Below are 10480 nucleotides of genomic sequence, written 5' to 3'. Positions count from 1 at the left end.
TACAAAACTTTTTATAGCCTTTAGGTTTACACCTAGAATTTTTTTGATGGAATAAATGAAAAACGATATATAGTTGTTACTATCAGAGAGCTAACTGAAGTAATTAAATGAATTATGTTTCTGAAAATAACTGTAAAACGTAATTTACTAATAAATAAAAGTTTCACCAGCAGTAACATTCAAAATCAGTCGACTATATATACATACACACTTATAAATCTTGTGAATAAGACACAAAATAATTAAATAAGAAATTCAAAAGTAATAATTATATAGAATGGAGCTGAAGACAATTTTCATGGCATTTGTCATAATCACCACTTTGGTATCATTTTCATACCCAAGTTTTGGCCAAGAATATGTTGATGAAGAACCATTGGTCAATCCCGGTCCTGAGATGGATGCAGTTAAATCGATATCACCGGCTTCACAAGATTACAATCTTTACATGCTCGAGAACCTCACACCGAAAGTTACAACATTTCTAGAAAATTGCATGGATAAGATGGGACCTAGTTTTAAGAAATGTAATGAAGATGTTACTGAAGAGATTCTTACGAAAAACCCTATTTCTAGAGAGTGTTGTATGAAGGTAGTACAATCTGGAAAAGAATGCTACATGGAGGTTATAAAATTGATGTTTCGATTTTATCAACTCAAACGCTTTGCTTCTCAAGTTTCTTTTAGAACTAACGAGGTTTGGGATAGATGTTCTGCTGAAGTCGAAAGTCCATCTTCATCACACGATGGCAAGATTGTATTATCTTGATTGAACCTTGTTATAACATACTTGTTTATTATAAGATGTACTCTAAACTAATTGTTTGTTATTCTATTCAAACTATATAATATAAAATTTAAAAAATACCAACTCGTTCTCTTAACTCTAATGCATTATTTTGGGTTATTTAGTTTTTGTTTGGCTTACATAATCTTTTTAAAAATTGTATATTTATTTTTGTAACTCAAATAAATTATGCTGTTTGACTATTTAATAATTTTATAAGAAAAAGTAAATAAATAAGAAAAAAAGATATAGAAAAAAATCAATACGTTATGCTCATTTTTATGATCGTATCTAGCTTATAATTTGTGAAATTAACTAGGTCAAGCTATTTACAATATCTTTACAAAACACATAGCTATATGCTACATTCAGACAATATAGAGGTAACTCCAAAACTGCATCCTTTAGACCAAAATCAAACTAAGTAACTTTTAAATGGATCCACCTCGAAAATTAACCTGTAACATTTACTTTTTGACTGATATCGTGTCTATTTAGGTATGTAAAAACAATTTGGCCTAATTTGCATATCAGGCAAAATAATGAGTTCCGAAATGTATGAATATATTATGAATATCATTGACGAAAACAATATGTTTGCAGAAAAATGCATACACCATAATGAAGAGAATATTTCCAAAAGTCTAAAATGTGTTCTTGGTGCGAGAAGGTGTTTACCATAAAGATCAAGTGATATCAGAACTTGGAATCTATGGAGCTTATCACAATTAAAGAGTCAAAGAAGAGTTGCTTATGCTTAAATTCAGACTCTACTTAGTTTTTTGTGACAAATATTTGAGCAGATATTGAAACGTGTAGAAACAAGAAAAGAGTTATAATAGACAAGCTTAGTGATTATGTAATGCCCACAAAGGTCTCGTCATCAGATGAAGTTGGTGTTGCGGCGGGTTTTGCCATTCTGGACATCGTTTATTTGAATTGAGATTAAATCTATATTCACAGTCTTCCTTCTGATTCATGTTTCTGTTGATTTATTCTCTTCTCTATTTTTTTCTTTTTACCTGCTAAGGATCTGTGTACTTCTAAATCATAAAGATCTATAATACATGACTAGAAAAATCTCTTTACAATTATTATCTGATAACATATATGCTTCTAAATCAGAAATTTTGGTTGGTCCATATTCCTGTTTCAAGTTAACATATAAAAATCAGTATGGGAAAAAAATTCTTGAGAAAACCAAATGAGCGAACATACTCTTTTCATCCAAAGTAACCGCAACAGTACCATCAAAACTGCCAACTTTAAGCTTACAGTACTACAACTTACATGCAAGAATAAAAATTACGGCAGCATCAAACACAAACTTTAGAGTAAGAATCTAAAAAAAATCGTAAGAGCACCTCCAACGCTCACATGAGTATTTCAACTTTGATACTAACATAATTAAAATTTATTTTTCTTTTAAAAGTAAAACCACTATAATATGAAGCTATTTGGATTTCTACGTATAGATCATATGATGGGTTTTCATTTGTCTATCTCTCTCTCTCTTTTTTTCTTTATAAAGAACTTTAAATGCTCTTTTCTCAAAAAAAAAAAAAACTCAAGGGAGAATTCATTTGCTAGAGTTCAGTGCTCAGAGTCAAACGTTATATACTATTCATATAGACGCATAGTTTCATGTTTGGTTTACAGAATTTTGATTGTCTGCTTATATTGATGACAAAAATTTTATGTGCTACTAACATTTATAGTAATACTAAATTAAAAGATATAAAAAGATGATTTTTAAATGAGAAACCACAAAAAACCACAAAACTGTTTTTTTGGAAATATGTGTCAATGTATAAATAATTTACGTATACATTTCATATTATTTGAAAAATATTACAATGTTTGAGCTATGACACGTGTCATCAACATTATAATTCTTAGATTTATTAGAGATATATATAGATTAAATACATATATATTGTATTTTTATTAAACAAACAATAAAATTAATTATAAATGTACATAGATTAATAATTCTGGTTCCAATGAAACATTTGTTTTGACTTCCTAAAAGAAATAATATAAATAGATTTCTCTATCTTAAATTTACCAAAATTTATTTTCAAATGTTGACGAACTCTGAAATTTTAGAAAAAAATTTATTGCCATCCTTCAATGTGAGACTTAATCTTGTAGTCTTTCTGAACCATGTGGGCCGGCCTGACCGTTCCCAATATTGAGCTGCTAAATCTGAAATGGGAACATCCTCTTAATCTTCCATTAACTCAACACTAGGCTATTCCGCACATACTTGCACAATTTGAACTAGTTCAGATAATCTAGCCCGACCAATATGTATGATAGTTCGTAAGCTATTGAAAACCGTACAATACGAACATGTAACAATCTTGACTCACCTATCCAACTTTAAACTAGCTAGGCTATTCTGCACTTACTTGCACCATCCCCTATCCCCTAGACTATATTTGAGAAGTGATTTTGCAACATGTCATCTCTACAATCATTTTCAGAAAAATAATATGACATGACTACTAAAATTGATGACATGGCTTATACATTAATATTACATGGAAAATTACATTTAATGTTAATTTATATTTTTGGTAAACTTTTTAAAATATGGTAACAACTCATATATTACATTTATTATCGATTTATATTTTGGACTTTTTAGAATATGGTAATAACACAAAATCATCATTAAAATAAATATATTCAACTATGGCATCTAAAATTTCGAAATATCATTTTTTTTTTAAATTATAAAATTTTCCAAAAAATGTATTAATTGATTTACAAAATTATAAAATTAAATCGTAAATCTTTAGTTTCTTATATATATCTACAAATTTTATAAGTATAGTTTAATTTTAATTTTTGAAAATTATGCAATTTTTACTTATTTATCTTATTTATTTAATTAAAATAAATAGATAGAAAAATCTATCAAAGATTAGAATTTTAAATATACACATGTATATTCTTAAATATTAATTTAAAATAAACTAAATTGTTTTTATCTTTATTTTTATATTTAGTTAAATCAAATTTATACTAAAATATTGATAAAAAGGAAAATTTACAATATTAATAAAAATTAAATATAATTTATATTTATCTGTTAAAACATATTTAAAATTTTTTTTACTGCACATGATGCAGGAAGACACCTAAGATAATTCAGATATTCTAACCCAACAAAGGTACCCGACGACTTCTTCATGTCTCTCTATTTGTGCTGTCGGAAGCACATGGTCATCTTTAAATTCCAAAGAAACGCCGAGCTTAACGGTACAATATCGACTGGAAAAGAATCAAAAACAGGTTGTGCCAAACAAACTCGAAGGAAGTAGTTCTAATTTGTTTTTATTTTGTTTTAGCTTCATGAGATGCATGATCAGTTATGGATATAACCAAATGAAATATTGATGTAAGACATAGTTAAAAAAAAATTTCATTAGTATTTTTAAAAAACTTTTTATAGCTTTTAGGTTTACACCCATAAATTGTTTTGATGGAATAAATTAAAAACGATATATAGTTGTTACTATCAGAGAGCTAACTGAAGTAATTAAATGAATTATGTTTCTGAAAATAACTGTAAAACGTAATTTACTAATTAATAAAAGTTTCATCAGCAGTAACATTCAAAATCAGTCGACTATATATACATACACACTTATAAATTTTGTGAATAAGACACAAAATAATTAAATAAGAAATTCAAAAGTAATAATTATATAGAATGGAACTGAAGACAATTTTCACGGCATTTGTCATAATCACCACTTTGGTATCATTTTCATACCCAAGTTTTGGCCGAGAATATGTTGATGATGAACCATTGGTCAATCCCGGTCCTGAGATGGATGCAGTTAAAGCGATATCACCGGCTTCACAAGATTACAATCTTTACATGCTCGAGAACCTCACACCGAAAGTTACAACATTTCTAGAAAATTGCATGGATAAGATGGGACCTAGTTTTAAGAAATGTAATGAAGATGTTATTGAAGAGATTCTTACGAAGAAACCTATTTCTAGAGAGTGTTGTATGAAGGTAGTACAATCTGGAAAAGAATGCTACATGGAGACTAGAAAATTGATGTTTCGATTTTATCAACTCAAACGCTTTGCTTCTCAAGTTTCTTTTAGAACTAACGAGGTTTGGGATAGATGTTTTGCTGAAGTTGAAAGTCCATCTTCATCACAAGATGACAAGATTGTATTATCTTGATTAAACCTTGTTATAACATACTTGTTTATTATAAGATGTACTCTAAACTAATTGTTTGTTATTTTATTCAAACTATATAATATATAATTAAAAATACCAGCTCGTTCTCTTAACTCTAATGCGGTATTTTGGGTTATTTAGTTTTTGTTTGGCTTACATAATCTTGTTAAAAATAGTATATTTATTTTTGTAACTCATATGCTGTTTGGCTATTTAATAATTTTATAAAAAAGTAAAAAATTAAGAATAAACAATATAGGAAAAAATCAATAAGTTACTCTCGTTTTTATGATCTTAGCTAGCTTATAATTTGTGAAATTAATTAGGTTAAGCTATTTACAATATTTATACAAAACACATAGCTATATACTACATTCAGACAATATAGAGGTATCTCCAAAACTACATCTTTTAGACCAAAATCAAACTAAGTCACCTTTAAATGGATCCACCTCGACAATTAACCTGTGACATTTACTTTTTGACTGATATCGTGTTGATTTGGGTATGTAAAAACTATTTGGCCTAATTTTCATATCAGAGAAAATAATGAGTTCTGAAATGTATGAATAGATAATGAATTTCATGAACGAAAACAATATGTTTGCGGAAAAATGCATATACCATAATGAAGAGGATATTCTCAAAAGTCTATAACGTGTTCTTGGTGCAAGAAGGTATTTACCATAAAGATCAAGCTATATCAGAACTTGAAATCTATGGAGCTTATCACAAGTAAAGAGTCGAAGAAGAGTTTCTTATGCTTAAATTCAGACTCTACTTAATTTGTTGTGACAAAATTTTTGAGCAAATATTGAAACGTGTAGAAACAAGACGAGAGTTATAATAGACAAGTTTAGTGATTATGTAATGCCCACAAAGGTCTTGTCATCAGATGAAGTTGGTGTTGCGGCTGGTTTTGCCTTTCTGGACATCGTTTATTTGAATTGAGATTAAATCTACATTAACAGTCTTCCTTCTGATTCATGTTTCTATTGATTTATTCCCTTCATTTTTTTTTTCTTTTTACTTGCTAAGGATCTGTGTACTTCTAAATCATAAATATAAATAATACATGACTAGAGAAAGCTCTTTACAATTATTTGCTGATAACATATATGCTTCCAAATCAGTAATTTTGGTTGGTCCATATTCTTGTTTCAAGTTAACATATAAAAATCAGTATGGGAAACAAATTCTTGAGAAAACCAAACGAGCGAACATGCTCCTTTCATCCAAAGTCACCGCAATAGTACCACCAAGACTGCCAACTTTAAGACAATACTACAACTTTCATGCAAGAATAAAAATTACGGCAGCATCAGACACAACACTTTAGAGTAAAAATCTAAACAAAATTCCCACTAGCACCTCCAACGCTCATATTAGTATTTCAACTTTGATACTAAAATAATAAAAATTTATTTTTCTTTTAAAAATAAAACCACTATAACATGAGGATATTTGGATTTCTACGTATAGATTATATGACAAGTTTTCATTTGTCTATCTCTTTTTTTTCTTTATAAAAAACTCGAAATACTCTTTTCTCAAAGAAAAACTCAAAGAGAATTCATTTGCTAGAGCTCGGTGCTCAGAGTCAAATGTTCTATACTATTCATATAGATGCATAGTTTCCTGTTCGGTTTACAGAATTTTGATTGTCTGCTTATATTGATGACAAGAATATTATGTGCTACTCAAATTTATAGTAATACTAAAATTAAAAGATATGAAAAAAGTAAGAGTTGATTTTTAAATGAGAAACCACAAAAAGTCACTAGAATGTTTTTCTTGGAAATATGTGTCATTTTATAAATAATTTACTTATCCATTTCATATTATTTGAAAATATTACAACGTTTGATCTATGACACGTTTCATCACCATAATAATTCTTTGATTTCATAGAGAAATAGATATATTAAACTAAATATATAAACAAACCATAACATTGATTATTAATGTACATATATTAATAATTCTGGTTCCAATCAAACATTCGTTTTGACTACCTAACAAATTAATATACAAAGGCTTTTCTATATTAAATTCACTGAAATTTATTTTCAAATGTTTATGACCTCTGAAATTTTAGAGTTTATTTTTATTTCCATCATTTAATGTGAGACTCAACCTTGAGGCATTTCTGAACCATGTCTAACACAAGAATAACCAGCAGCTATTTAGCACCACCATGTGGGCCTGTCTGACCGTTCCAAATATGAAGCTGCTAAATCTGAAACGGGGACATCCCCTTAATATTCCATTAACTCCACACTAGGCTATTCCGCACATACTTGCACAATTTAAACTAGTTCAAAAAATAATCTATCCCAACCAACATGTATGACAGTGCTTAAGATATCAAAAAACGTAGAATACGAACATGTAACAATCTTGACTCATTTATCCAACTTTAAACTAGGCTATTCCGCACTTACTTGCACGATATGAGCTAATTCAGATATTCTAACCCAACAAAGGTACCCAACGACTTCTTCATGTCTCTCTGCTTATGCTGTCGGAAGCACATTGTCATCTTTAAATTTCCAAAGAAAATGCCGAGCTTAACGGTAAAATACCGATTGGAAAGGAATCAAAAACAGGTTGTGCCAAACAAACTCGGAGGAAGTATTTCTAATTTTTTTATTCGTTTTAGCTTTGTGAAATGCATGATCAGTTTTGGATATAACCAAATGAAATATTGATGTAAGACATAGTTAAACAAAAAATTTCATTAGTATTTTTACAAAACTTTTTATAGCCTTTAGGTTTACACCCATAAAATGTTTTAATGGAATAAATTAAAAACGATATATAGTTGTTACTATCAGAGAGCTAACAGAAGTAATTAAATGAATTATGGTTCTGAAAATAACTGTAAAACGTAATTTACTAATTAATAAAAGTTTCACCAGCAGTAACATTCAAAATCAGTCGACTATATATACATACACACTTATAAATCTTGTGAATAAGACACAAAATCATTAAATAAGAAATTCAAAAGTAATAATTATATAGAATGGAGCTGAAGACAATTTTCATGGCATTTGTCATAATCACCACTTTGGTATCATTTTCATACCCAAGTTTTGGCCAAGAATATGTTGATGACGAACTATTGGTCAATCCCGGTCCTGAGATGGATGCAGTTAAAGCGATATCACCAGCTTCACAAGATTACAATCTTTACATGCTCGAGAACCTCACACCGAAAGTTACAACATTTCTAGAAAATTGCATGGATAAGATGGGACCTAGTTTTAAGAAATGTAATGAAGATGTTATTGAAGAGATTCTTACTAAGAAACCTATTTCTAGAGAGTGTTGTATGAAGGTAGTACAATCTGGAAAAGAATGCTACATGGAGACTAGAAAATTGATGTTTCGATTTTATCAACTCAAACGCTTTGCTTCTCAAGTTTCTTTTAGAACTAACGAGGTTTGGGATAGATGTTTTGCTGAAGTTGAAAGTCCATCTTCATCACAAGATGACAAGATTGTATTATCTTGATTAAACCTTGTTATAACATACTTGTTTATTATAAGATGTACTCTAAACTAATTGTTTGTTATTTTATTCAAACTATATAATATATAATTAAAAATACCAGCTCGTTCTCTTAACTCTAATGCGGTATTTTGGGTTATTTAGTTTTTGTTTGGCTTACATAATCTTGTTAAAAATAGTATATTTATTTTTTGTAACTCATATGCTGTTTGGCTATTTAATAATTATAAAAAGTAAAAAATTAAGAATAAACAATATAGGAAAAAATCAATAAGTTACTCTCGTTTTTATGATCGTAGCTAGCTTATAATTTGTGAAATTAATTAGGTTAAGCTATTTACAATATTTATACAAAACACATAGCTATATACTACATTCAGACAATATAGAGGTATCTCCAAAACTACATCTTTTAGACCAAAATCAAACTAAGTCAACTTTAAATGGATCCACCTCGACAATTAACCTGTGACATTTACTTTTTGACTGATATGTGTTGATTTGGGTATGTAAAAACTATTTGGCCTAATTTTCATATCAGAGAAAATAATGAGTTCTGAAATGTATGAATAGATAATGAATTTCATGAACGAAAACAATATGTTTGCGGAAAAATGCATATACCATAATGAAGAGGATATTCTCAAAAGTCTATAACGTGTTCTTGGTGCAAGAAGGTATTTACCATAAAGATCAAGCTATATCAGAACTTGAAATCTATGGAGCTTATCACAAGTAAAGAGTCGAAGAAGAGTTTCTTATGCTTAAATTCAGACTCTACTTAATTTGTTGTGACAAAATTTTTGAGCAAATATTGAAACGTGTAGAAACAAGACGAGAGTTATAATAGACAAGTTTAGTGATTATGTAATGCCCACAAAGGTCTTGTCATCAGATGAAGTTGGTGTTGCGGCTGGTTTTGCCTTTCTGGACATCGTTTATTTGAATTGAGATTAAATCTACATTAACAGTCTTCCTTCTGATTCATGTTTCTATTGATTTATTCCCTTCATTTTTTTTCTTTTTACTTGCTAAGGATCTGTGTACTTCTAAATCATAAATATCTATAATACATGACAAGAGAAAGCTCTTTACAATTATTTGCTGATAACATATATGCTTCCAAATCAGTAATTTTGGTTGGTCCATATTCTTGTTTCAAGTTAACATATAAAAATCAGTATGGGAAACAAATTCTTGAGAAAACCAAACGAGCGAACATGCTCCTTTCATCCAAAGTCACCGCAATAGTACCACCAAGACTGCCAACTTTAAGACAATACTACAACTTTCATGCAAGAATAAAAATAACGGCAGCATCAGACACAACACTTTAGAGTAAAAATCTAAACAAAATTCCCAATAGCACCTCCAACGCTCATATTAGTATTTCAACTTTGATACTAAAATAATAAAAATTTATTTTTCTTTTAAAAATAAAACCACTATAACATGAGGATATTTGGATTTCTACGTATAGATTATATGACAAGTTTTCATTTGTCTATCTCTTTTTTTTTCTTTATAAAAAACTCGAAATACTCTTTTCTCAAAGAAAAACTCAAAGAGAATTCATTTGCTAGAGCTCGGTGCTCAGAGTCAAACGTTCTATACTATTCATATAGACGCATAGTTTCCTGTTCGGTTTACAGAATTTTGATTGTCTGCTTATATTGATGACAAGAATATTATGTGCTACTCAAATTTATAGTAATACTAAAATTAAAAGATATGAAAAAAGTAAGAGTTGATTTTTAAATGAGAAACCACAAAAAAGTCACTAGAATGTTTTTCTTGGAAATATGTGTCATTTTATAAATAATTTACTTATCCATTTCATATTATTTGAAAATATTACAACGTTTGATCTATGACACGTTTCATCACCATAATAATTCTTAGATTTCATAGAGAAATAGATATATTAAACTAAATATATAAACAAACCATAACATTGATT

General features: G+C 28.8%; 3 protein-coding genes across 3 annotated transcripts; all 3 read left to right on the top strand.

The window, feature by feature from the left end:
- Positions 1–277: 277 nt before the first annotated feature.
- LOC130494903 (protein DOWN-REGULATED IN DIF1 11-like) lies at positions 278–769 on the top strand. The gene has a single exon (XM_056985737.1). It carries the CDS (start codon positions 278–280, stop codon positions 767–769), a length of 492 nt encoding a protein of 163 aa, XP_056841717.1.
- Positions 770–4511: 3742 nt separating this feature from the next.
- On the top strand, positions 4512–5003 carry LOC130494902 (protein DOWN-REGULATED IN DIF1 11-like). Its single transcript, XM_056985736.1, has one exon. The coding sequence runs from the start codon at positions 4512–4514 to the stop codon at positions 5001–5003; it is 492 nt and encodes a 163-aa protein (XP_056841716.1).
- Positions 5004–8031: 3028 nt separating this feature from the next.
- On the top strand, positions 8032–8523 carry LOC130494901 (protein DOWN-REGULATED IN DIF1 11-like). Its single transcript, XM_056985735.1, has one exon. The coding sequence runs from the start codon at positions 8032–8034 to the stop codon at positions 8521–8523; it is 492 nt and encodes a 163-aa protein (XP_056841715.1).
- Positions 8524–10480: the final 1957 nt, after the last annotated feature.

Source organism: Raphanus sativus, chromosome 5 (genome assembly GCF_000801105.2).
Source record: "Raphanus sativus cultivar WK10039 chromosome 5, ASM80110v3, whole genome shotgun sequence".
Lineage (NCBI taxonomy): Eukaryota > Viridiplantae > Streptophyta > Magnoliopsida > Brassicales > Brassicaceae > Raphanus > Raphanus sativus.
Note: the sequence above shows the minus strand (reverse complement) of the source record. Positions and strands in the feature narration are given on the sequence as shown.

Bases quoted from the DNA above. Each gene is read 5' to 3' on its own strand.
- LOC130494903 (XM_056985737.1), top strand. From the start codon at position 278: ATGGAGCTGAAGACAATTTTCATGGCATTTGTCATAATCACCACTTTG.
- LOC130494902 (XM_056985736.1), top strand. From the start codon at position 4,512: ATGGAACTGAAGACAATTTTCACGGCATTTGTCATAATCACCACTTTG.
- LOC130494901 (XM_056985735.1), top strand. From the start codon at position 8,032: ATGGAGCTGAAGACAATTTTCATGGCATTTGTCATAATCACCACTTTG.